At 36.2% G+C, this 27,593-nt stretch overlaps 1 protein-coding gene across 7 annotated transcripts in view; it reads left to right on the plus strand.

Moving 5' to 3' along the window:
• Nucleotides 1-27,593, plus strand: part of SOS1 (SOS Ras/Rac guanine nucleotide exchange factor 1) — a 133,667-nt gene that overhangs the window by 40,397 nt on the left and 65,677 nt on the right. For 5 of the 7 annotated variants that reach the window (XM_081483221.1, XM_081483215.1, XM_081483217.1 and 2 more), the window contains 4 exons: nt 16,454-16,579; nt 21,735-21,866; nt 23,924-24,088; nt 25,616-25,825. In XM_081483221.1, coding sequence (XP_081339347.1) covers nt 16,538-16,579; nt 21,735-21,866; nt 23,924-24,088; nt 25,616-25,825 — 549 coding nt within the window. In that variant the 5' untranslated portion in view covers nt 16,454-16,537. The remainder of the gene's footprint in view (nt 1-16,453; nt 16,580-21,734; nt 21,867-23,923; nt 24,089-25,615; nt 25,826-27,593) is intronic. The other 2 variants (XM_081483219.1, XM_081483220.1) reach the window with 1 other exon arrangement.

Below are 27,593 nucleotides of genomic sequence, written 5' to 3' on the forward strand. Positions count from 1 at the left end.
TGGCCTGCAGAAGTCAGGTACTTCAGAGCCACACACTGCCTGGTTGTTAGTTCGTATAATCTAGGAAACATGCCTCATTCTAGCCCTTCGTAACTGAGCTGACTTTCCTGCTTGCCTAATCATAGTGTCTCTTTCTCCAGGAAGCCCTTTTTTAGATGAACTCCACTCTTCCACCAGTCCTCAAGTAATTTATCAAGAATCCTTAGACATTCTCCTGAGTCTGAGAGTTGTTATGAGATTTAAGCAACTTTGTGTTTCTCCATAGGTATAGATACTGGTGGACTTCCCAGGTGGAGCAGTGGTTAAGAATCCACCTGCCAATGCAGAGACACAGGAGACATGGTTCAATCCCTGGTTCAGGGAGATCCCCTGGAGTAGGAAGTGGCGGCCCACTCCGGTATTCTTGTCTGGGTAATTCCACGGAACCTAGCAGGGTACCCTCCAGGAGGGTCACAAAGAGTTGGACACGATTGAGTGTGCACGCACACACTTACATAGATACTAGTACTGTACATCTGAGACCTGGGATCCATCCTTGAGTTGGGAAGATCCCCTGGAGATGGGAAGGGCAACCCACTCCAGTATTCTGGCCTGGAGAATTCCATGGACTGTGGAGTCGCAGAGTCGGACATGACTGAGCGACTTAAGAGTGTCTACTGGAGGGTGAGTTTGAACATGATCATTTTGAAACAGTGACAAAACCTTTTTGAAACTTTGTAAGTAGCACATTTGAGCAGCAGTTTAAAATAAAGATTTTAAAAACCGTGTTTTGTGCGATTCTAGGTAGTACTTTAGAGGGACCCTCATGGAAACTGAGGGGATTGATGAACTAGAGGTAGGGGGTACCGCCTTCTCTTGAACCAGGGCAGCTTTACTTGTGTTATATATTGTGGTTCAGTGTAGATTTCTCTTGGAAACTTGCCTCTCCCTTCTAAAAGTTGTGAAAGTCATAGGACTAACAGGTTTATGATTTGGGGTTTTGGAGGGTGAACAGGATGATGTGTGTGGCTGACTGAATTATTTGTAAACAGATCTTCTATAGTTAGCCTGATAAGAAGTCCTCAAAAGTTATTAATGATGATTGGGGAATGCTACTCCAGGACATCTTTGATGAATGAATCAGTAGTTCTCAAGTTTTTGATCTCATAACTCCTTTACACTCTTAAACGATTATTGAGGTTCTCAAAGAGCACTTTGTATATGAGTTCTGCCCATGAATTTATATTTAAAAAATAAAACACTTAATTTATTTTAAAATAGTGAACTCCTTACATATTAACAATAAAAGTTTTTGTAAAATAACTGTATTTCCCCAAACAAAATAGTGTCATTTTTTACATTTTTGCAAATCTTTTACTATCTGACTTCATAAAAGAAACACAGAGTTTTTGGTAGTCCAGTGATTGAGACTGTACTTCTACTGCATGGCACATAGGTTGAATCCCTGGCCAGGGGACTGAGATCCTGCATGTTGCATGGCAAAGCCAAAAAATAAAAAATTAGAAAAAGAAGGAACAGATTCTCTGCATTCAGTCGGTTGTGATATGCTGTTTTAGTTGAACTGTATAAAGAAAATACAGCCTCGTGGCTGTAGATTGTTGGGAAGGGAAAAGGTTTTTCAGATATTGTGAACATTTTTCTTTGACATCAGACCCCACAAATCTCTTATTTGCAATGTGGAATCTAAAACCATGGCAATGAACTTTCTTTTTCCTGAACTTAAAGTAGCAATGTACCCTTGTAGAAACCTAATTGCTGCTCCATCACCCTCAAAAGTCCTTAAGTGACCTGGCCACCTCCTATCTCTCTGATCTCATCTCCAGACCCTCTGCTGGCTCTGCTTGCTATTTGTTTCTCTGAACAGTCTCCTGCATTGGGCTTAAGTGCTTGCTGTTACCTCCAACTTCATAGCAAATAAATTCAGTTCAGATCAGTCACGCTGTCGTGTCCAGCTCTTTGAGACCCCATGGACTGCAGCAGGCTACGTTTCCCTCCATCACCAACTCCTGGAGCTTGCACAAACTCATGTCCCTTGAGTTGGTGATGCCATCCAACCATCTCATCCTCTATTGTTCCCTTCTCCTCCTGCCTCCAGTCTTTCCCAGCATCAGCAGTTTTTCCAGTGACTCAGTTCTTTGCATCAGGTGGCCAAAGTATTGGAACTTCAGCTTCAGTATCAGTCCTTCCAATGAATATTCAGGGTTGATTTCCTTTAGGATTGACTGGTTTGATCTCTTTGCAGTCCAAGGGACTCTCAAGAATCTTCTCCAACACCACAGTTCAAAAGCATCAATTCCTGGGCACTCAGCCTTCTTTATGGTCCAACTCTCACATCCATACATGACTACTGGAAAAACCATAGCTTTGACTAGATGGACCTATATTGGCAAAGTAGTCTCTGCTTTTTAATATGCTGTCTAGGTTGGTCATAGCTTTTCTTCCAAGGAGAAAGCATCTTTTAATTTCATGGCTGCAGTCAGCATCTGCAGTGGTTTTGGAGCCTAAGAAAAGTCTGTCACTGTTTTCATTGTTTTCCCATCAGTTTACCATGAAGTGATGGGACCGGATGCCATGATCTTAGTTTTTTGAATGTGCATTTTAAGCCAGCCTTTTCACTCTCCTCTTTCATTTTCATCAAGAGACTCTAGTTTTTCTTCGCTTTCTGCCATAAGGGTGGTGTCATCTGCATATCTGAGGTTATTGATATTTCTCCCAGCAATCTTGATTCTGGCTTGTGCTTTATGCAGCCCAGCATTTCGCATGATATACTCTGCATAGACATTAAATAAGCAGGATGAGAATATACAGCCTTGACATTACTCCTTTCCCAATTTGGAACCAGTCGGTTGCTCCATGTCCGATTCTAACTGTTGCTTCTTAACCTCCATACAGATTTCTCAGGAAGCAAATAGGGTGGTCTGATATTCCCATCTCTTGAAGAATTCTCCATAGATTGTTGTGATCCACACAGTCAAGGGCTCTAGTGTAGTCAATGAAGCAGAAGTAGGTGTTTTTCTGAAATTCTCTTGCTTTTTCTGTGATCCAGCAGATGTTGGCAATTTGATCTCTGGTTCTTCTGCCTTTTCTAAATCCAGATTGAGCATCTGAAAGTTCTCAGTTCATGTACTGTTGAAGCCTAGCTTGGAGAAGCTTGAGCATTACTTTGCTAACGTGTGAGATGACTGCAGTTGTGCGGTAGTTTGAACATTCTTTGAACATTCTTTGACATTGCCTTTCTTTGGGATTGGAATGAAAACTGACCTTTTCCAGTTGTGTGACCACTGATGAGTTTTCCAAATTTGATGGCATATTGGGTGCAGCACTTTCACGGCATCATCTTTTAGAATTTGAAATAGCTCAGCTGGAATTCTGTCACCACTAGCTTTGTTTGTAGTGATGCTTCCTAAGGCCCACTTGACTTTGCATTCCAGGATGTCTGGCTCTAGGTGATGAGTGATCATACCATCATGGTTATCTAGGTCATTAAGACCTTTTTTGTGTAGTTCTTCTGTGTATTATTGTCACCTCTTCTTAATATCTTCTGCTTCTATTAGGTCCACACCATTTCTGTCCGTTATTGTGCCTATCTTTGCATGAAATGTTCCCTTGGTATCTCTAATTTTCTTGAAGAGATCTCCAGTCTTTCCCATTCTATTGTTTTCCTCTATTTCTTTGCACTGATCACCGAGGAGGTCTTTTTTATCTCTCCTTGCTATTCTTTGGCATTCTGCACTCAGATGGGTGTATCTTTCCTTTTCTCCTTTGCCTTTCACTTCTCTTCTTTTCTCAGCTATTTGTAAGGCCTCCTCAGACAACCATTTTGCCTTTTTGCATTTCTTTTTCTTGGAGATAGTCTTGATCACTACTTCCTGTACAATGTCTCTAACCTCTGTCCATAGTTCTTGAGACACTCTGTCTATCAGATCTAATCCCTTGGATCTATTTGTCACTTCCGCTGTATAATTGTAAGGGATTTGATTTAGGTCATACCTGAATGGTCTAGTGGTTTTCCCTACTTTCTTCAATTTAAGTCTGATTTTTGCAATAAGGAGTTCAAGATCTGAGCCACAGTCAGCTCCCAGTCTTGTTTTTGCTGACTGTATAGAGCTTCTCCATCTTTGGCTCCAAAGAGTATAAGCAGTCTGATTTCTGTATTGACCATCTATCTGGTGATGGTCATGTGTAGAGTCTTCTCTTGTGTTGTTGGTCAAGGGTGTTTCGCGTTCTCCTGGCAAAACTCAGTTAGCCTTTAACCTGCTTCATTTTGTGCTCCAAGACCAAACTTGCCTTTTGCTCCAGGTATCTCTTGACTTCCTACTTTTGCATTCCAGTCCCCTATGATGAAAAGGACATCTCTTTTTTGGTGTTAGTTCTAGAAGATCTTCTAGGTCTTCATAGAACCGTTCAACTTCAGCTTAGTCAGCATTAGTGGTTGGGACATAGGCTTGGATTACTGTGATATTGAACAGTTTGCTTTGGAAATGAACAGAGATCTGTCGTTTTTGAGATTGCACCCAAATAATGCATTTCAGACTCTTGTTGACTTTGAAGGCTACTCCATTTCTTATAAGGGATTCTTGCTCACAGTAGTAGATGTAATGGTCATCTGAATTAAATTCGCCCATTCGGGTCTATTTTAGTTCACTGATTCCTAAAATGTCGATGTTCACTCTTGCCATCTTCTGTTTGCCCACTTCCAATTTACCTTGATTCATGGACCTAACGTTCCAGGTTCCTATGCAATATTGTTCTTTACAGCATCAGACTTTACTTCCATCACCAGTCACATCCACAATTGGGCGTTCTTTTTGCTTTGGCTCAGCCTCTTCTTTCTGGAGCTATTTCTCCACTCTTCTCCAAATAAATTAGATATGTGTTAAGTGATCTTAATTTAGTAAAAACCTACCAGCAAAATGGATTTCTGGTTTTGAATGTGAAAATAGGAATCCCTGAGCTGAATTGCCTATATTGGCTTGGCATTGGCATTGCAATTAGAAACATTTACCTACCAACTTATTGGCAGACTCTGACCTGGTCCTGTGTTGGTGGAAATGACAGTGGCAACAAGTCATTTGGATTGCTAATACTTTGCTATACAGTACTTAAGTGTGCCTCCCCTTTGCAAAACACTAAATATTGTTGTTGCAACCATAATTTACTAGGACCTGACCACATAGGCAATCAGTCATTTTAGGAAAATATAACAGAAGTAGACAATCACTATTCTGTATGTTTAGAGTTTGATTTAAATCTAGGTTATTGAAACAAACTACTAGTCAGGAACATTCAACATTTTTCCTCAGAAGTACTTTTTTATTGCTTGATGCACTTAATATTCTTCACTTAAAAGGGATTTTAAACTACATATTTTCAGGAAGTTACATTTCTAGGTGATATTTGGTGCTTCACTAATACACCATTGTACTGGGTGGTAGACCAAGGAGAAGGGAGTTAAAAAGGTGGATCTTTTACAGAATTGCTATGGTGATTAGGAGCCCCAAGTAAACGAAAACAGATTATCACTAACTTTTTAAGAGAAGGCCTGATCTCTGATTTAACAGGTTAAAGTTGTATATTTGAGGGTATTTTTCTGTTAGGTGTTAAGTGTTCAGTGGATGCTAAAATGTTTGATTATATACTTTTTTGTATTCTAGATATCTCTAGTGCCTTAATACTTTAAAAATTCAATTTTAAAGAAGTAATTATTGCTATATCTTAATGGTTAAATATTTTATTTAATGCTGTTTAAGGTTTAAAACTGCAAAAGTCAGATGTCAGCATGAAAAATAAACTTATCCACCTTCCATATATAGTTTTTTCCCCCAGATTTTGCCCTTTCTGTTTCCCATTATCAGTTGGAGTTCTTACTTGCAGACAAAAGGACTTGGTTCTAAAAAGAAATTTCTTGGTAGGTGCTACTCAGAAAGTAATGAAAGGGGAGAGTAGCCCTGATAGAGAAACTGGTAGGAGCCAAGGGAGCTCTGTTCAGGGACTCAGAGTTCATGGCAGCAGGCTTTGAAGTGGAAAAGACATGCTATGCCTCTGCTTCTGCTGTGACTGACTCCTTGTCAGTCTTTCCTTCCTTGGGTTACCTGCTTACATATCAGGGAAGAGTATCTGTGCCTTTCCTCTGGCTATGCTAGAACTGGAAGAGGTAGGGTTTAGCCCTGTTAACTTTTATGTTGGGAAGTGGTCACCAGACATTCTTGTTTTGCCAAGATTTCACAGAGAAGGAGAGGTAATTCTTCAAAAGAAGACAGAGCCCTATTAGGAAGGTGCCCAGAAATGCCAGATGAGAAGATACACAGATGGCAAATAAGTATATTAAAAGATGCTTTACGCAATATATCATCAAGGAAATGCAAAATAAAATAATGAGGTAACACTACACACTTATTAGAATGGTAAAAATCTGGAACACTGTCAACAGCAAATGCTGGCAAGGATGTGAAGTAATAGGAACTCTGATTCATTGCTAGTATGAGTGCAAGATGGCATGGCCACTTTAAAAGACCACATTTGGTGATTTCTGATCCTGCATTTGTATTCCTTGGTATGTACTCAAAAGAATAAAAAGCTTAGTCCACACGAAACCTGCACATGAATTTTATAGCAACTTTATTCATGACTGGCAAACCTTGGAAGCAACCAAAATTTCCTTCAGTAGGTGAATAGAATAAACTGGTACATCCAAATAATGAAATAGTATTAGCACTAAAAAGAAATAGGCTATCAAGCCATGAAAAGATACTGCTGCTGCTGCTAAGTTGCTTCAGTCGTGTCCGACTCTGTGCGACCCCATTGACGGCAGCCCACCAGGCTCTGCCGTCCCTGGGATTCTCCAGGCAAGAACACTGGAGTGGGTTGACATTTCCTTCTCCAATGCTTGAAAGTGAAAAGTGAAAGTGAAGTCGCTCAGTCGTGTCTGACTCTTAGCAACCCCATGTACTGCAGCCCACCAGGCTCCTCCGTCCACAGGATTTTCCAGGCAAGAGTGTTGGAGTGGGTTGCCGTTGTCTTCTCCAATGAAAAGATACAGAGGAACCTTAATGTGTGTTACTAAGTGAAATAAGCCAAAATAAAACCAAACTCATAGATACAGAGGATAAATTTGTGGTGGCCAGAGGGGAGGGTGATTGAGAGGTGAGTGAAATGGATGAAGGGGATCAAGTGATAAAACTTCCAGTTATGAAGTAAAGAAGTCACAGGGATGTAATGTACAGCATGGTGAGTATAGTCAGTTATATCGTATTGCAGATTTGAAAGTTGCTATTAATAAGAAAGTAAATCCTAAAAGTTCTTATTGTAAGAAAAGAGGTTTGTAACTTTGTATGGTGACAGATGGTAACTAGACTTGTGATGATTTCACAGTATATACAATTGTTGATGTCTTGCTCCTTAGAAGGAAAGCTATGACAAATATAGACAATGTATTAAAAAGCAGAGACATCATTTTGTGGACAAAGATCTGCATACTCAAAGCTGTGGTTTTTTCCCAGTAGTCATGTACAGATATCATGTGTGTAAAGAAGGCTGAGCCCTGAAGAATTGATGCTTTAAATTGTGGTGCTAGAGAAGACTCTTGAGAATCCCTTGGACAGCAAGGTGATCAAAGCAGTCAAACCTAAAGGAAATCAACCCTGAATATTCATTGGAAGGACTGATGCTGAAGCTGAAACTCCAATACTTTGGCCACCTGATGCGAAGAGCCAACTCATTAGAAAAGACAGTATTGCTGGGAAAGATTGCAGGCAGGAGGAGAGGGAGGCAACAGAGGATGAGATGGTGAGATAGTATCACCAACTCAGTGGACATGAATTTGAACAAATTCCTGGAGATAGTGGAGTACAGAGGAGCCTGGTGTGCTGCAGTCCATGGGATCGCAGAGTCTGACATGACTTAACGACTGAACAACAAATATAAATATGTTGAATCACTAAGTTGCACACCTGAAACTAATGTTGTATGTTAATTATACTTTAAAAAAATATCATGCATAATAAACTAAGCTTTTAATCTCCTTGTCCTCCCACTTACTAGAAAAATCTACTTCTTACAGTATTCCTTATCTTAGTACATGCATCTGCACCTGATGGTCTGGCCAGTGATCTGGGCCTTGCCCAGCCCTGTAATTTCATGGCCTTCACTCTGTGCATGCTGTTCCATTTGCCTAGAATATCATTCCTCTCACTTCACTTCACTAATCCACTTTTTACCTAAATACTACTCACCCTTCAGGTTTCAGCTTTAATCTTCGTTTCCAGAACTACTCAGTTAACATAGGTCCCCTTTGTACCTTTATGGCATCCTGTAATAGCAACAGCTATCATTAGTAAACCTTGACTATGTCCTGGTCCATAATATTATCAGCAGCATTAAGTAATTTGCTTAGGGTTACCCCTGATAATTTAAAAAACAGATTTTAATTTAGACAGCTTCAGTTCAGTTCAGTCGCTCAGTCGTGTCCGACTCTTTGCGACCCCATGAATCGCAGCAAGCCAGGCTTCCCTGTCCATCACCAACTCCCGGAGTTTACCTAAACTCATGTCCATTGAGTCGGTGATGCCATCCAACCATCTCATCCTCTGTCGTCCCCTTCTCCTCCTGCCCCCAATCCTTCCCAGCATCAGGGTCTTTTCCAGTGAGTTAACTCTTCACATCAGGTGGCCAAAGTATTGGAGTTTCAGCTTCAACGTCAGTCCTTCCAATGAACACCCAGGACTGATCTCCTTTAGGATGGGCTGGTTGGATCTCATTGCAGTTCAAGGGACTCTCAAGAGTCTTCTCCAACATCACAGTTCAAAAGCATCAATTCTTTGGCGCTTAGCTTTCTTTATAGTCCAACTCTCACATCCATTCGTGACTACTGGAAAAACCATAACCTTGACTAGACGGACCTTTGTTGGCAAAGTAATGTCTCTGCTTTTTAATATGCTATCTAGATTATAGGCAGTCAATTGGTGTGTTTTGTTAGGTATTCAAGTCACAAACTGCCATCTGTGGTATTTTGGGGGGAAAATGTCAAAGAATAAACAACAGACACACATGTATTATGATTTGCTCTTCTAGCTTTAAAGATGCCTCTTAGAATGGAATCATAACTTTTAAAGTAAAATTGAATGAGTGGGAACACTAGGGTGAAAACGATGGGAGTTTTATAAAGAGCCCCTACCTGTGTCAGGACCTCACTGATAAGGGATTTCTTACTTTTGAAAGACTCTTGAGCATGAAGATTAAGAAAATGCTTGAAGAAGAACTGAAAAATACATCAGAGATCTTTCCTTGGGTTAGTTCTTTGTTTTATTGGTGGGAACACTGTTATCACAGAAAGTAATTTTAAAAATTTTTAGAAAGGCCATACTTATTGTTTTTAAAGCAAAATAAATGATAGATGATATAAACTTGGCACTTGACACGTTTGGAATTTGATGTGCTTAGTTATTTTCTGTGGGAAAGGACATTGAATATTGTCTTCTTCACTCACGTACACACAGCAGAAAGGCAATCATGAAATTTTTATTCAAATTAAAAATAAAATGAAAAATTTTTAATCTAAATTTTATTATATACATATAAAGTATTACAGAGCTACATCAATATGATCTTTTCAGCATAGTTTTTTTTTTCTTTTTGAGAGGAAGAGGTAGTTTATTCATTCTTCCTCCTTTTTTCCTTTCAGCCACATTCCTGCTCTTCCAGGTCCCTCCAACCCATGTTAATAACCTAGGTTATATTATTCCATATTTTTCTCCATGTTGTCACGTTCATGTATAAATGTATATAATACATTTGGAAGTGTGTATGGTTTTTTGAGTGTTTCTGTACTTTAAAGTTTTCTGTCTTACTCAAGAATACTTTATGGAAATCTGTTTAATGGCAGAGCTCTGATTTATTATTTTTAATGACTACATAGTTGTATTAGTTGACCAGGGTGACCATAACAAAGTACCATACACTGGTTAGCTTAAACAACAGAAATGTGTTTTATTATAATTCTAGAGGCTTGAAGTCCAAGATCCAGGTGTTAACAGAGTGGATTTCTTCTGAGGTCTCTCTTCTTGGCTTATGGAAGGTTGTCTTCTCCCTGTACCTTCACATGGTCTTCCCTCTGTGTGTATCTGTGTCTAAACTTCCTCCTCTTATAAGAACACTAGTCATATTGGATTAGGCCCACCCTAATGACCTGACCTACCTCTTTAAAGACCCTGCTTCCAAGTATAGTCACATTCTGAAGTAGTAAGAATTAGGACTCCTGGTAAGAATTTTTAGGGGACACAATTAAGCCCGTAACAGTAATATTGCATACTTTATTCAAATATTCTCTTACTGATGGATATTTGCTTTCCAGTTTTTGCCACTATGAACAGTGCTGAAATAAAATCCTTTTATGTATATTCTTTTATTTGGTTAAGATAAATCCCCAGGAGTGTTTGCTGGGCCATAGAATTTATTTTTAATTTTGATAGTGGTTGCTGGATTACTTTTCAAAAAGCTGTTATCAGCATTTCTGCCAGCAAGGTAATAGAATAATCTTTTCTGAACATTCCTGTCAACAATAGGTGTTATTGATCATTTAATTTTTGCTAGTAAAATATTCTTTAATTCACGTTTCTCTTGATTCTGTTGAATTCGAGGAATATTTCATGTGTTTGTATAGGGAAAATTTTAAATGCAGTACTTCAGTAAGATTGTAAAAAGTTATTTTAAGAAGAAAAACTTAAACTACCATCCGGGTATGTTGCCAGTTCCCACTTAATAATGAACTGAGTTTCAAAAGTTGATTTGTGAGTGCTCGTGATTTGAAAGGCACTCTCATGGAAAGGCAGTGACAGGAACAGTGATTCTCAACCTACCCTATAAAGCATGTAGTATAGATAGGATACAGACCTGGCTTTATTGGAGGAAAGATATTAATAATAATGGTATTTCTGAATTAACCACCAGTTATGTGCTTATGGGAGGTATTCGTTAGTTGTATGTAGGTAGACTATTTCATGTACATTGGATAATAATACATATTCAATTCGTAGGAAAGCTTAGATATCCTTAAGACTGTTGCATATACTTTAGTTACAGTAACTAAAGTACAAATATATATTTGTGTATTTATTTATTTATACAGAAAAGGTTATACTGCCAGATTTTATGACAGCCTTCAGAAGCTATCTACAACTGATATTCACTAAAGGTGTGTGTGAGAGAGCAGTTATAACATGCATCACATATTTATCTATGTGTGGGGGTGGCATTAAAAGAATAAAGAAAAAAATTCTTTTATTTATTTATATATACTTGATGTCTCATTTTAGTAGATTGAGGTTCAAAATAAGATCCTAGTTTTAAAAAATAAAAGCAAATGGCTGGATCCCTCTTACTAAAATATAAGCTCAGTGAAAGCAATTTTGTGTATCTTGTTCGCTGTTGGATCTCTGACATTTAAAATAGCTTAAAAGCAATTTTGTGTATCTTGTTCGCTGTTGGATCTCTGACATTTAAAATAGCTTAACCTTGTACACAGTAGACTTTCAGTAAAAATTTTCTGAATGCGTCTCAATTTAGGGGGAGAAAGAACTTTTTTCTTCATTCTTTTAATGCCCCCTCCACACACGGATAAATACGTGATGCATATTGTAAGTGCTCTCTCACTCACACCTTTAGTGAATATCAGCTGTAGATAGCTTCTGAAGGCTGTCATAAAATTTGGCAGTGTAACATTTTCTGTATAGTCTTGAGAATAATTTGGATCATTTGAGTACCATTTAGATGGAATGGAACACTTTAGCTGTAACTGCTATCTCATGGAAGAGAAGTTTTGTTTTGTTTTTTTTATCCTACCTGTATAGGAAATGCTACTTCTGCCTGCTCATTAAAGAAATCTCTTTAACAGCATCTTCTTTGAAATAATGAAAAACAAAGTCTGTATTTCAGGAATTGGTGCTCTGCTTATCTTTAAACGTTTATCATTGCCCTTGTTTTTCAGTCAGAGGTTTTTCAAGTATTGTTTTGTTTTTAAGGAATTAAAATAATTTATTAGTCTCTTGTGTAAATGAACTTTATGATCCTAATTTGACAGATTTAAGATGTGATAAAGGTTAATCTGTAGATATTTAGATGAACAGTTCACATCCTGCATTATTTTCTATTTAAGCTTAATCCTTTGTTTGATTTATTTATCTGATAGCTTTTATTTGACTCTTAGTAACCATCAATGGGACGATAATCTGGAGAAGGGAAAGGCTACCCACTACAGTATTCTGGCCTGGAGAATTTCATGGACTGTATAGTCCATGGGGTCGCAAAGAGTCAGACACGACTGAGCGACTTTCAGTTCAATTCAGTTCAACCATCAGTGAATAAAACCGTTTGAATTTTAATTTCTAAGATTTCATGTATCATACAACGTGTCAAACTTAATATTTTAACTATATGTGACTGAGTTACAAGCAGTATCATGGTTTGGGGTGTTTTTTTTAAAACATTAGCATTTCAACACAGTAATTAAATACAGTTGAATTGATTCTACATAATAAATGTTGATTTTAGTTCTGACTGCCTTTATGTTGAATGATTTCTGCTTTAAAGGTTTATGCTCCTGAAATCAACCAGACTCTGTAGCCTTCACTACCACCCCTTTTCACTCTTAATTCTGAGAAAAATGTTTTATTACTTTCACCCCATAACACAGAGGCTTTGAGTGTGCCCTGAATGTCAGAGGTTTAGTGTGAAAAACAAAGAGAAAATAATTCTAAGTAGATAAACAAGGCCTTGCCTAATGGGAGCGTCAGTAGCGGAAATTTACAAGGGAACAAGTAATTATAATTCAATAGGACAAACCCAGTAACAAAAATGTGATACCAGTACAAGGATTAGCACAGAGCAGAGTATAAGGCCCATAGACTAGGGGCAATTTTTGATTAATCTCTATATATCCAGCCTGGTATTTAATAAGCTCAATAAATCAGTTAAATGAATGAGATTAATACTGCCTTAGAAAGAGACAAGAAGCAAAGAAGTCTTCCCAAATGAGATGAGATCTGGGTTTTGAAAATCAAGTAGGTAGACAAAAGGGCAAGAGAATGAATGATAGCCATGGAGAACCGTGTGAGTGAAAACTGCATGCCATGTTTCACAAACTGCAGATTTGGTCATGCTGACTGGCCTGCCCCGTTTGAGCTGGGCCCCCGGCTCTGTGCTGTTTGCACACCCAGAAGGACAGGGAGCTCACCTCCTCCCCAGAGCCTGTAGTGGAAGTTTGATGTGCGTCAGGCTGGGGCAGTATGAATTGCTTCAGCATAAAGTGTAAACTGAAGAGCAGCTAAAGATGTAGCTGTATTAATGAAGAATTACATAATTTCCAAGTGTCTCCTTGAAAAACAACATTTTTAGAAATGTAATCTGATCGATTTACATTTTCTTGAACACTTTCTAAAATGTGTTTTGAGGTACCTAAATCACATTTTCAAAGGGCTTGGGTATTTTTTAAAGTTAATTAGAATTATTGTTGATTAAATATTTTTATCTTAATATTTATTACCTCTAGCAATTTAGCTTTATGTCAGATTTTTAGTAAATTTATAATATTACATAATTCATGGGATCCTTTGTGTAATCAAAGATCATTTTACCCATTTTGAATGGGTAAGATGATTTTACCTGTTCAGATGATAAGATTCATAGTGCTGCATTTACATTTATGGTATGCTGGTGTTACTTAAAGTATGACCACGTACTCAAAGCTAAGTTTTACATAGAAGCCCACTATATAAATAGATAATATTTCATGGACATTCTATTCCTATGCTGATGGAGCTACTAGACACTCCCCACATGCCTCCAAGGTTTGACAGTCTATGGTTTAGTGGAAAGAGCTTTGTCCTAGATACCAGGAGGCCCAGGTTCAGCATTGCAAGTTAGCTACGAGATTGTGAGTGTCTCCTTTTTATCATCTGCTAAATAGAAGGACTGTGTGAAATAATATCTATAGTCCCTTTTGCTTCTAAAATTCTGTGGTTTTGTAAATGTGTAGCTATATTTTATGTGATGCTGGAGCTTTGAATAGGAATGTAACCCCAATTATAGCGACTTTTCCAGGACTATGTTAGTGAAACTAGGGCCTGTCTATGTTGTTTTTCATTTGTGAGATATAATTCTATGTGTAAGATAGTTTTTCTTGTTCAACTTTTATAATAAGTTCCTCTGCCCATCCCCCATGTCATAGTTGAGATTTTGGTGGGATAGGTGCAGATATCTAGCCCAGAACTTGGTGTATGGGTCTAAAACTGAGGAGAAAAATCAGATTTGGAGTCATCAGGCCATGGGGTTGCAAAGAGTCAGACATGACTGAGCAACTAACACTTGAACTTTTCATGTAGGTGATAAAAATTTGCAAGTAAATGAGATTAGTTAGGGGAAAGAACAGAAGGAAGGAGCAGACAGACAAGGATGGACTCCACATTTGAGGGGTGAAGGAAAATATGTAACTCTGTAAGAAACAAATGGAAAAAGGGAGAAATAAAAGGAGCAGATGGGATTGTGTGTCACTGATAAGAGAGTTTAAAAAATGAAAAATCGAGCCCCCCTCCCCACCACCACGAAAAAAAGCCTGTCGTGTAGTGTTAGGGTGCACTGTTCAAGGAAGATGAGTCAACCTCGAAGGTGAAGTGTGTCTACAAAAACAGTTTAAACCCATGAGGGCATGCAGTTCTATGTATAAAAGTAAAACTGTTGTCAAAAGTTCCATTTGTGTTTTGTTTTAAAAAAAGGTTTTTAAAATCATGCTTAATGTTGAAGAGGAATCCATTTATAGAATTTGTTACCTACACACAAAATGTTATGGCTGGTGAATAGAAAGCTGAGAAACATCTGGGTTCTCGTCTGTACTCCATCCATTATTTTAACTGCACAAGCATTCAGTCATTTAATAGTGTGGGAGATCTGTAAACAGATCAGTTATTGTCAGGTTGGTAATTGCTATACCAAAGATGACAAAAAGTTCTTGGGCAAATGATTTACGCCTTTAGGGACTCAATTTTCTTTACCTGTAAAATAATAATAAATTATTATTCATAGTTGATGTAGCACCCTTCACACAGTTTTGCATTGTCGTAATGTTATTTGCTTCTAAAGTATTTTTCTTTAAAAAGTATAAGTGCATATATATGTGGAGAAGGCAATGGCACCCCACTCCAGTACTCTTGCCTGGAAAATCCCATGGACGGAGGAGCCTGGCGGGCTGCAGTCCATGGGGTCACTGAGTCGGACACGACTGAGCGACTCCACTTTCACTTTTCACTTTCATGCCCTGGAGAAGGAAATGGCAACCCACTCCAGTACTCTTGCCTGGAGAATCCCAGGGACGTCGGAGCCTGGTGGGCTGCCGTCTCTGGGGTCGCACAGAGTCGGACACGACTGATGCGACTTAGCAGCAGCAGCATATATATGTTTGTATACATATCTGTGTACTTCTAATATATGTTAAAAAATTCATTATATGGTACACTTGATAAAAAAAGAGTCTGTCCATACACTGAGGCTGTCAAGCCCTCAGCTAATGAAGTGTATGTAGTAGACAGACCATACTAAATGCTCTTGGATAGTGAGTACTGTCTGCTTTAATCCAGTGAGAGTTCTACCATCCTTTGAAGAGTGAGCATTTTTGAAACATGTATTGTTTGTCTTCTGAATTTTATGTTGCTGCCATTTTTAAAAGTAGGGAGTGGTTTTGACCCATAATGAGTGACAAAGGGATGCAAGTAAAGACTGTCTTGCCGGTTATGAAAATTTAAGTTTTACGAAGAGTGGTGGCTGAGATGCCTTCAAAGAAATGGTTGAGGAAAATGAAGGTAAAGATTGCTGGGCATTTATGAATAAGTGACCGCAAAGTTATCTTCCTGAAGCATGGACAGTCTCTCACTGTCAAAAGTGCCCATTTTGTGTCCTTTGATACAGGGTGACTTTGTATTCAAGACATTTATTAGCTTGTGTTATGTGCCCTGTACAGTGCTAGTTGCTGGAGTTACTTTGGTGAAAAAAAATAAGAATGTCATGATTTGGTAGGAAAGGTAGAGTTAAACAAGGGACACGTAGGAGGTCAATTTTGCCAAAGCACTATATTGAGCCAGTGTTCTAACTACCACTGGTTCTTGACAAAAACCATGTAAACTGCATCGTTTATCTCTAGCTCAGCCTCTCCCTCCCTCTCGGTATTCCCACACTCTAGGATAGTCATGGTTTAAGAAAAAATTTTGAAATTTTGTAATAAAGTATCTGAATCTCTAGAAACATGTGAAGAATTCTAAACAAGGTTAAGAATTTCAGGCTAGGGTAATAATATTCATATCTGTATTTGCAAGCCAGACTATGTTCTTGAATACAAACCCCACACTTGAAAATATTGTTTGCTTTATTTAATCAGATTAAACAAACCTTTATTTTAATTACTTTTTGTTTATAGGTTCAGGGGCAAGTTCATCCAACTCTTGAGTCTAGTGATGATGCTCTTCAGTATGTTGAAGAATTAATTTTGCAACTATTAAATATGCTCTGCCAAGCTCAACCCCGAAGTGCTTCAGATGTAGAGGTATGATCAATTTTGCCTTATATCTAATATGTGTGTTTATTGTAATGTCAGTGAAGGGGGGAGATGTTTGCTTTTCAGTTCCACACAATGTCTATATGGTATTTTTAAAACAATGACTAGATTTCTTTTAACTTTATATTGTGTCTGCTAGCTTGTATATGTTTTTGCATCAACCTATTCCATTATTTGCTTTTAATCTAAAGTGAACTTTTATTGACCTCTAAATACTACTTCTTGATGCTAGAATGACAGATATACCTTTAAGAGTGGAATATATCCAAGTGTTTCTTTTTTTCTTGTTATTTTTTAAAGCTATCATTTATTATCATTTATCACCTATCATTTCAAAAGCATTTCAGCCAATCCTTTGATCTTCAGTGCTCTGTGTATTTTTAGATAGGAAGTGAACCCCTCCCCACCAATTTGAAGGGAGGGAAACTCAAAAATCTAGGAAAGAAGATGTCACAAAGATGACATGGCTCCTGTCTTTTTATGGCTTGTAGATTAGTGGAGATACAGGTAGATGTATGGGCAATAACATAATGTGATGTCCTGTGAGTAAAGGGTATGTGGGAAACCATAAAAAAAAAAAAAACAAAAAGCAAACTAATAATACAGACTTTGGGGCTTAAGGTTGGATTCTCAGAAGAAGAGCCACCTAAATTGAGTTCTTAAGGAACTCAATTGAGTTCTCTTCTCAATTGAGAAGAGAAGAAAGAAGGTTTGAAGTACCAACTATAGAAAATGGGAGATAGAGCTAGAAATAAAAAGGAGTTTTCTGGCAATGATGTAAGGTCATTTGACTTTGAAGACCTTGAATGTATAGTGTACAAATCTTTGCATTGCTGTGTCATTTCTTTTGTGGTACTTGTGTGGACTCAAAAAAGACAGTTGAGTTGAATGGTATTTCACCATGGCTATACAATGACAGAACAATAGGGCAAGAGGGTTGTGGAAATTAGTAATAGTAGTGCTTAACAACCCTTTTCAGGACACAACACACTAGAATGTAACAATGATTTTGTGGTCAACAGTGACTGGGGAGGAGGTGTATCTCTGTGTACCCCTGCTCTGTTCTCCTGAGGCAGTTAGGGATTGATACATAGTTATATCCAATAGGAAGCTCCGCTGAAAAGAGCATCGGAAAATCAAATTGGATAAGGGAAAAAATGAAATTTAATAAAAGCTGATTTTTGAGTGCTTGCTCTAGTATCATATTGCTCTAAACACTTTTGTGTTTATATTTCATTTAAAGTTTTTAATGATCCCATGAAGATGGTACTGTTTTTCCTGTATTAGAGTATAAGGTCCAGAATATAAGTTCTTGTTCACTACCAAATCCCCAGCACCTAGAACAATGTCTGGCACTGAGAAGGCACTCAGGAAATATAGGTTGAATGAATTAATGTGGAAACTGAAGCATAGAGAGGTTAAATAAGTTGCCCATGGTTATAGCTAGCCAAGACTCTAATCCAGAAGGTCTAAACTTTAGGGCATACATTCCAGTAAACTATTCTGTCAGTTAGGAAAGGGGCAGGTAGATTGGAAAAACATGGAGGGAACAGGGATTTCCCAATAAGATCAGAGAGCTGATAACCCTAGAATACCTGATAGAAATAGAAGAATAGATTGGAATCAGAGACAAAGTTGTTAAAATTTAAGATTCTTAAGGTAACATAGTTCCAACAGCAGGATGTCGTAGATTAACTGACCATAGGTGAGAGGGTTTTTATCTGGACTTTCTATCCTCATTCATTGATCTATGTTTCTGTTTTTGTGGCAGTATCATTACTGTTTGGATGACTGTAACTATGTAGTATAGTCTGAAGTCAGGGCGACTGATTCCTCCAGATTTGTTTTTCTTTCTCAAAATTGCTTTGACTATTCAAGATCTTTTGTATTTCCATACAAATTAAAAAACATTTTTTGTTCTAGGTCTGTAAAAAATGGCATTGGTAATTTGCTAGGGATTGCATTGAATCCTGTAGATTGCCTTGGGTTGTATGGTCTTTTGACAGTATTGATTCTTCTGATCCAAGAACACAGAATATCTTTCCATCTGTGTGTGTCCTCTTTGATTTCTCTCATCAGCGTCTTACAGTTTTAAAAATACAGGCCTTTTGCCTCCTTTGATAGATTTATTCCTAGGTATTTTATTCTTTCTGATGCAATGACAAATGGAATTGTTTCCTTAATTGTTATTGCTGATCTTTTGTTGTTAGTGTATAGAAATGCAACAGCTTTCTGTGTATTAATTTTGTATCCTGCAACTTTACAGAATTAATTGATGAACTGTAGTAGTTTTCTGGTAGCATCTTTAGGATTTTCTGTGTATAGTATGATGTCATTGCCAAACAGTGACAATACTTTTTTCCGAATTTGGATCCCTTTTATTTCTTTTTCCTTCATCTCAGACTTTCTTTTTACCCTGTGAACTATATCCTTAAATTTTAAAAGTTGGCTTTCCTTTTCCTTTCATTTTTTTTGCTTCAACTTTTTTTTCTTTTCCTTCATTCCTAAAGAATCTTTGTAGTTTCTAATAAGTTTGTCACTCACATTTAGATTCCCAAAGTGATTTCTCATTATTTTCTACCTTTCTAGGCAGAAAAAAAAATTCTCCTACACATTCTAAGCCTTTATTAATAGCACTTTAAAAGTACCTCTGGGTCTGAATATTTGCACTCAAGTACATGTATAGGAGTTTTCATAGAGCCTAGATGTTTGTATTGGAATTAATCTTCAAGATTATCTATCTAGACACGTTTATTATGTAAAGGAAAAGACAAGTTCTGCTAATAAGAGACAGAGCTGAATTGTGAACCTAGCTCTTTATATTTTATTTTTCCCAAGGCCACTAAATGTCAGTCCAAGTGGAGAGTCTCAATTTAAAGCAAAACTGTTAATCTTGAAAGTGGCAGAGTAATAGACTTTAATTCATGAATCTTTTATTGACCATTTCTCCTTGGGCTTGTTTACCTTAAATTATATAAGATAATTGTAAAAAGAAATTTTAATTTGCTCTAGAATTATAATTAAATTTGCTACTGCAAGAGATAAAGTATTTCTTTCTTTCAGTCTGGCCTTTTTCACAATCAAGGCATCTCTTTGACCCTATCAATCTTTCCCATGACCTTTGGTAATACTTCTCAAATAAACAGTCCAGTAATATCCTAATAAATAAGTTAAAAATGTTTTCATCATTATTATTTTCCCTTTCTTGCCTTCTCTTTTATCATTCCTGACTTTCCTTCCTCTTCTTTCTCAAAACAGTAGATAAACTTGGAATTAGGTGGATGAAATTGAGATGAGAAGGGATTGCTGTTGTGTCTTCTTTCTCTTCTACCTCAACCCCTGCCTACTGTTTGCCTCTGTAATTCTACGAATGGTTTTTTTTCAAAGATGTATGTTAAGTGTATTTAGAACTGGTAGGTTGAGTTCAGCTTCTGTTCTATTCCGCAGCTTTCTACGACCACTATACACCAGTGCTTTTTAAACTCTCGGTCATCGCCCTTTATGCCCAACTAAATTTTTATAAATGAATAGGAAAAATCAGTGCATTGCCTATAGTAAAAGAAAGTTTTGTTTTAAGAAACTTTGTTTCAGTTTACTATGTAAGTGATTATAAGGGTGTGATGTAAAATGTATTAAGAATTTATTGTTTCTTACTATGCATTGAAGTTTGCCCACCCCCATGCCTGCCAGTGAGCCATAGGGTTATACTATTATAAGGTTTGTAATCATGGTTATACCTATACCTATTCAGTTAACCATGGGTTAAACCCATCAATATGAACATTTTAATTGAGAATTATGGTAAAGTTAGTCAAAATCTCTTAATTGTAATTTTTGGATTAGCAAGTGTATAGTAGTGACATGGAAAAAAGGAAAAGAATTCTTGTTTTGAACATTCCTTTCCACCCTTTTCCCCGTTCCTTTATTATTCCTTTTTCACTTGCCAAACTCCCCCAGTATTTTGGGCCTTTGTATTGCCTTTATTATATAGGTTACAGTATCCTAGCAAATAGCTTTTCAACTAGACATTTGAAAAAGTTTGTTACTCCATTTTTAACTACAGTAATTTCTTTCATTAGAATTAAAATGATCACTTCTTACATTTGACAGCTGACTTTGCCTTGAACATAGATGAAGAGAAAATTTATTAAACTTCAGTGGGTTAAACTATTCTCAATTCATAAATTTGTTCATAACATGTCCTGGAATTACTGTGTCCTTTTTCCTACAGAATATCACATAGCGATCTCTTCAATAGCAATTGCTAGGACTTTCAATTTACATTTATTATAATTTTACCTAATAATTTTTACATATTACTAGCTAAATATGGAACAATTCAAAACACATGTTAAAATTATGTAATAGTGACCTCTACTGGTTGTAAGTATGGTATCCTGAAAGGGGATTTTAGAAACTTCGGAGGTTGAAAGTACCTTTTGTTTGAAATGAATTATGTTAGTTTCCTAAAGTTGGGAAATTCAACTTTTACATTAACATGAGTTCTTTAACTTGCAATGGAAATTCTAACCGGATGAGTGCTAGACATTAAAATGAAGTATCGTGATGAAAATTAATGACCTGTGGAAGATGCAAACTCTAATGATAAAACTACAGTGTATTAAAGTTGGCTGTTACTAATGTAAACCTTGATTTCCATGCTTTACAAATAGTTTTGAAATCAAGTACCTCTTTGCATGATGGATAAAGAAAAACAATTCTTACAAGTTTCAAGTGCAAAATGGTATTTTAGATTATAATTGATGTTGAAAGAAAGGACAAATGAGAATTGAATTTAGATATTTGCTTTTTGAACTTAGATCTTGTTCCTTGAAATTTTATGTAATAATGTTTTAAGTAGCTTCTGCTCATTCTTATTAACAGCTTTATCATGGTGAAGTAGAAATTCAGAATATGATTTCCCCCAGTTAATAGAAGGAGTGTTTAGACTCTTAATTGCCTAATTAAGAAACTAGTACTTTGGTAGGTATAGTTGTCTCTTAGTTTAGGTATGTTTGTAGTATAAATTATACCACATGTGAAACACCTGCTTTTGGTATTGTTTGATTTTAAAAGTAAATTATAAGTGAAGAACACTATTTAATATATTTGTTGCTTAGTTGTTATTTTCCTATTTTCCAAGGAACGTGTTCAAAAAAGTTTCCCTCATCCAATTGATAAGTGGGCAATAGCTGATGCCCAATCGGCTATTGAAAAGAGGAAGCGAAGAAACCCTTTATCTCTCCCAGTAGAAAAAATCCATCCTTTGTTAAAGGTAAAGCTGAAATACTACCTTCTTGCCTCTTAAAAGCAAAATAAGACCCATGATTTTCAAGCACAAGGAGTATATTTTATGGATAATAGAGTCAACTGAAGAGTGACATTCTCTCATTTTAGTTTTTCCGGGAGTTTATGTCATGGGGAGGGATGATAGGAAAGTATATGTTCAGCAACATGATTTAAAGTAGTTTCATACCCACAGTAATCATCAAATTGAAAGGACTAAGAAAGTTATAATTGTGAGTTTTGTTGATCTCGGATGTTACCAGAACCTCAAAGAGTTTGCAAAACTCCTTTTTCTATTGGCTAGACATACTTGTCCCTATAAATCCTTCAGATTTTAATCCTTCACATCATTAGAAGTGTAGGGACCTCTGTGAGATTGCTATAGGGCTATGTGTCATCTTTGAACAAAAATTCCATAAAGATCACCTATACTATCTAGTCTTGCTGTGCTTAGTCGCTCAGTCATGTTCGACTCTTTGCAACCCCATGGACTGTACTGTAGCCCGCCAGGCTCCTCTGTCCATAGGGATTCTCACAGCAAGAATATTGGAGTGGGTTGCCATGCCCTCCTCCAGGGGATCTTCCCAACCCAGGGATTGAACCCAGGTCTCCGACGTTGCAGGCAGATTCTTTACCGTCTGTGCCACCAGGGAAGCCCAAAACTACTGGAGTGGGTAGCCTGTCCCTTCTCCAGGGCATCTTCCTGACCCAGGAATCAAACTGGGGTCTCCTGCATTGCAGGCAGATTTTTAACCTGGTGAGCTACCAGGGAAGCCCTACTATCTAGTGTTACCTGTCATTTACATTAGTCTAGTCAGTCAGTTGAATCTCTCCAGAACTAATAGAAAAAATAACTGCTGGAAACTTAAATAATGTTATTTTTATTTTATTTAATGACATTATTGATTAGCTCTCACATCAAAAATATGGGTATTAGAATAATTAAAACCTTAGTAATACTTCTGATGTCAATAATTTTTTACTATAATATAAGCAGAATGCTAATACTTTTACACATCATGTCTAAGTTTTATTATTCAACAGAGTTAATTATTATCATCCCCACTTTGTAGATGAGGTAACTGAGCAGAAAGTGTTTAAGTAACTTTTTGTCCCAAGTTCACAGGGCTCTAAGTGGTAGTGTTAGGAAATTCAAGTCTGTCTGGACACTTGTATGATTAAGACTATCAAAAAGTTATGTTTTGTCCTTTATGTTTGTCCTTTGTATCTTACTAACTGGTCTGAGATGTGCAACTTACAGAAAATTACTAAGCTATTAGTTGTTGCACTTCTTTATGATTTTCTTATAGTTGACTTATAATGTTGTATTAGTGTCAGGTGAACAACATAGTGAGTCAGTGTTTTTGTAGATTGTACTCCATTTAAGGTTATTATAAAATACATAAACTTATTTTGAAGTTTTTTTCTTAATTGGGACTGTTTAGAAAATAGAGTCAATTTTCCTATGTGAATTGTCAGGCCCACAAAAGCCCATACTCTCTTCAAAATCAGATAGTGGTACTATTTAATGTGCCCTTAATAACCACTGTTGTCCAGCAGGACACAACAGGAATTTGTTTTCCATAGAAACAACTTAGATACCAGGAATGTACCAGTAGGTTTTTAGGAAGTCCAGGTTCCTTTGGATAGAAGGATAGAGGTATAAGGATAGTAGATATTCCCAGATACCAGTTAAAGGAAAAGAAATGTTTGTCATTATTAATTCCAGGTATTCTGAATTAGATAACAATGAGCATTTTCCCCTCCCACAGACTTGGGCTTCCCTTCCTAGTTGAGAGATTATCTCTATAATTATCTGTACTTCTTAAGTATTTTACATGATCATAGATAATTTTGCTTTACCTTTTCTTACATTTTCAAATAGCAATATATATATTATTCATAGATGTACCACTTTATAATTAAATGTTATTGATAATCACAGGCCTCAGTAAAAGTTAAGCTAAACTGTATATGTTTTTTAAAAATCAGTTTGTCAAATTTATGGTAAATAATTTTAAATGTGCTTTTCTTTTAATTTTTCAGGAGGTCCTAGGTTATAAAATTGACCACCAGGTTTCTGTTTACATAGTAGCAGTATTAGAATACATTTCTGCAGACATTTTAAAGCTGGTGGGGAATTATGTGCGAAATATTCGGCATTATGAAATTACAAAACAAGATATTAAAGTGGCAATGTGTGCTGATAAGGTAAGATACTGATCTATATGTTCTGTTCTTATATTTTTATTTGTGACTTACTGGGTGCTAACATACTACTCAGAATAAAATTGTATATTGTCTGTTAGGTTATACTTTTAGTAATATAATAGCAAAAACTACAGATGTCACTTTATCTAAATGAAATTTTGTGGGTCCTAAAATGTGTTTAAATATGTCATGTAGCTTTTCTTTTCTATATTGCTACATGTAGGGTTAATAACAGTAATTCATCTCTTATTAGTGAACTTGTTTTTATTTGGATTGGAAGAACTAGAAGATTATGAATTTATTTGAAAACAATTTTTGAAAATGTACAAATACTAAACTCTTGATAGTTTTATTTCAGTGCCTAACTTTTTTTAGATACTGCTAGTATGGTTTTACTATGGTAACGTTAAGAGCAAACATTTATTGAAAGTTGAGCATGTATACGACTTAGCTCATTTGGTCCCTAAGGTATCCCTCTACAGTAGATACTCTTATCTACATTTATAAAAAGGAAACTGAAGTTCACAGAGATAAAGAAATGGGTTCAGAATTTTCTGAGAAGTTTCAAAGCCTAGACTTGAACTCCAGATCTAAGTCTAAGTAATTGGACTATGCTACCTCAGTATTTTTATTTAATAAAAATGATCTTTCAGAAAAAAAAATATTTTCTAATAAAGTATTTCATCCCCTTTTTTCTAACTGTTATTGATTTGAAATACTCTTTCTGATTACTCAATCCAGTTAAATATATTTTAGTATTTATTGTTCTTTCAGAATGTGAAAATCACCTGACCTGAAGGATTTCAAATTTTTTATTTTTTAATGAATAAGTATTTTATTTTAAAAGAGTAAATGAATATAAAATATTTGATACTTTTAAATGAATTGATAAATAAAATATTTCTGAGTATGTATGTAGCTCACAAAGAGATGCAAGAGAAGTATAAAATAAGGCTGTAGATTTGATGAAAGGGTGCTTATATTTGTGAAACAAGCAGAAAGTGATACAAGGTAAAATCTTACTTTATTGTTATAGGGATAATGATGTAGAAGTTCATAGGAGGGAAAAGATGAGGTTTAGCAAGAGTAGTAGTAGCAGTAGTAGACTTCTTGGGAAAAAAACGGGACTTATTTTGATGAATCACCAAGAAACCTGGGAGTTATTCAAATATGAGTTATGTGAGGCCCTGGAATGAAATCGTGATGCCAAGGGTATGAAGCAGAGGAAACCAAAAGATAAATCCAAGACAAGATTTGGAAACAAATTAGAAGTAGTAGATTAACAAGAGAGACAGACAGATACTAGTATTGAAAGAGAACTTAGAAGAGGCAGTTTGTGATACCTGATGTAAAATTTTGTCTTAGAGAAGCTGTAGAGGGAGCAGTAGCATTATATCCAAGAAGAGGTTATTGTGTGTCTATTTATTGTCATTTAAGAACTGTATTCAAATAACAGATTTTGTTTAACTTCAAATTTGACTATAGATTCATATTTTATTATAGTTTTTTATATCTCTGACTATGCAGGTATTGATGGATATGTTTCATCAAGATGTGGAAGATATAAATATATTATCTTTAACTGATGAAGAGCCTTCCACCTCAGGAGAGCAGACTTACTATGATTTGGTAAAAGCATTTATGGCAGAAATTCGACAATACATAAGGGAACTTAATTTAATTATAAAAGTTTTTAGAGAGCCCTTTGTCTCCAACTCGAAATTGTTTTCAGCTAATGTAAGTATCATTGTGTGAATGTATATCATTGCATGTGTTGTTAAATTTACATGACCACTCAAATTTGAATTTGCATAGTTCATGGCTGCTAATTGGTCCATTTTTTAAAAGACATAGGGTTTAATTTATCATGACTGATCACAAATGAAGTTGCTACAACAGTTTTAATTTATTTTTTAATTTCGAGGAAAATTACTTTACAATGTTATGTTGGTTTTTGCTGCACAACAATACAAATCAGTCATAATTATACATATGTCTGCTCCTTGTTGAGCCTCTCTCCCCTCCCGCTGCTACAGCAGTTTTGATAAATTAAACACCAGAAATTAAAAGACAAAATCTAAGCTAGACTGATTATGTAAGTATAAATGAATTCACAGAATCTTACACGAATTCCAGAGAATAAAGCCTCTTGTTTAGGTGGAAGATTTCTGTGTTTAATTTGACTCATTTGCATCATTAAGCCAACACTGCATCAGTGCTGCCTACATTGTTAGATGCCATACTTGGCAATGGAGATTCAAAGATAAATCAAAACTCTTTACTTTTCTCAAGTACAGTCTAGTCAAGACAGAGATGTCAACTTTAAATTGCAATACAGTACTAATTACCATAACAGAAGTATGACAACAGTATTTTGGGGAGCACAAAGGAAGGAGCCAATAACTGAAAATCAGAGAAGGGATTACTGATCTTACAGTAGTAATCAAACCAACCTGATTGGGTCCTGGAGAAGTACTAATGACAATGAGTGAACATTAAAAAATAAAGGAGTAAATTATGAGTTGTACAAATCTGTAAATATAGTAAAAACCACTGAATTGTTTACTTTCAGTGGATGAATTGCATTGCCTATAAATAATATTTTAATGAAGTTGTTTAAAAAGAGAAAGAGTTAAAGAGTAGGCAAAGATATTCTTAGGACACAAAAAATCAAGAACCATAAAATTAAAAATTAATAAGCTAGACTGCATTAAGACCAAAAAAAACTTTTGCTCTTCAAAAAGCATTGTCAGAAAAATAAGAACATAAGCCACATATTGGTGAAAGCTACTTCAAATACATACATCTAACAGAGGATTGTATTCAGAATATATAAAGAACTTCAGCAATTCAGTAATAAGAAAAATAGCTTGATGCTTTTAAATGGGCAAAAAATTTGAACACTTTATAAAAGAAAATACAACCATGATCAGAAAGCATGTCAAAGGATGACCAACATCAGTAGTTACGGTGTTAATCATTTAGTCGTGTCCAACCCTTTGTGACCCCATGGACTGTAGCCTGCCAGGCTGTTCTGTCCATGGGATTTCCCAAGCACGAATACTAGAGAGGGTTGCCATTCCCTTCTCCAGGGGATCTTCCTGACCCAGGGATCCCGGGTCTCTTGCATTGCAGGCGATTCTTTACCATCTGAGCCAAACCGCCACACATCTTAATAGTCATAAGGAAAATGCAAATTAAGAGCATTATGAGACAATACTGGAAACTCATTAGAAAAGCTAGAAGTAAAAAGACTGACAATACTGAATGTTGAAAAGAATGTGGAGCAACTGCTTTTGGGAATATAAAATTCCCACATTACCTGTGAGAATGTAATCTGGTATAAATACTTAGGAAAATAATTTGGTAATTTCATATAACATTAACCATAAATTAGCCATACTACCTAGCAATTCCACTACAAAATCACACTTCAGCAAAATATCCGTTCAAAGTTCAAAATAGACCAGTGGATTTTAATTTAACAATACAAAGTTTATATAGT

The sequence above is a fragment of the Giraffa tippelskirchi genome, chromosome 4, assembly GCF_054371585.1.
Source record: "Giraffa tippelskirchi isolate mGirTip1 chromosome 4, T2T-mGirTip1v1.2.pri, whole genome shotgun sequence".
Classification (NCBI taxonomy): Eukaryota; Metazoa; Chordata; class Mammalia; order Artiodactyla; family Giraffidae; genus Giraffa; species Giraffa tippelskirchi.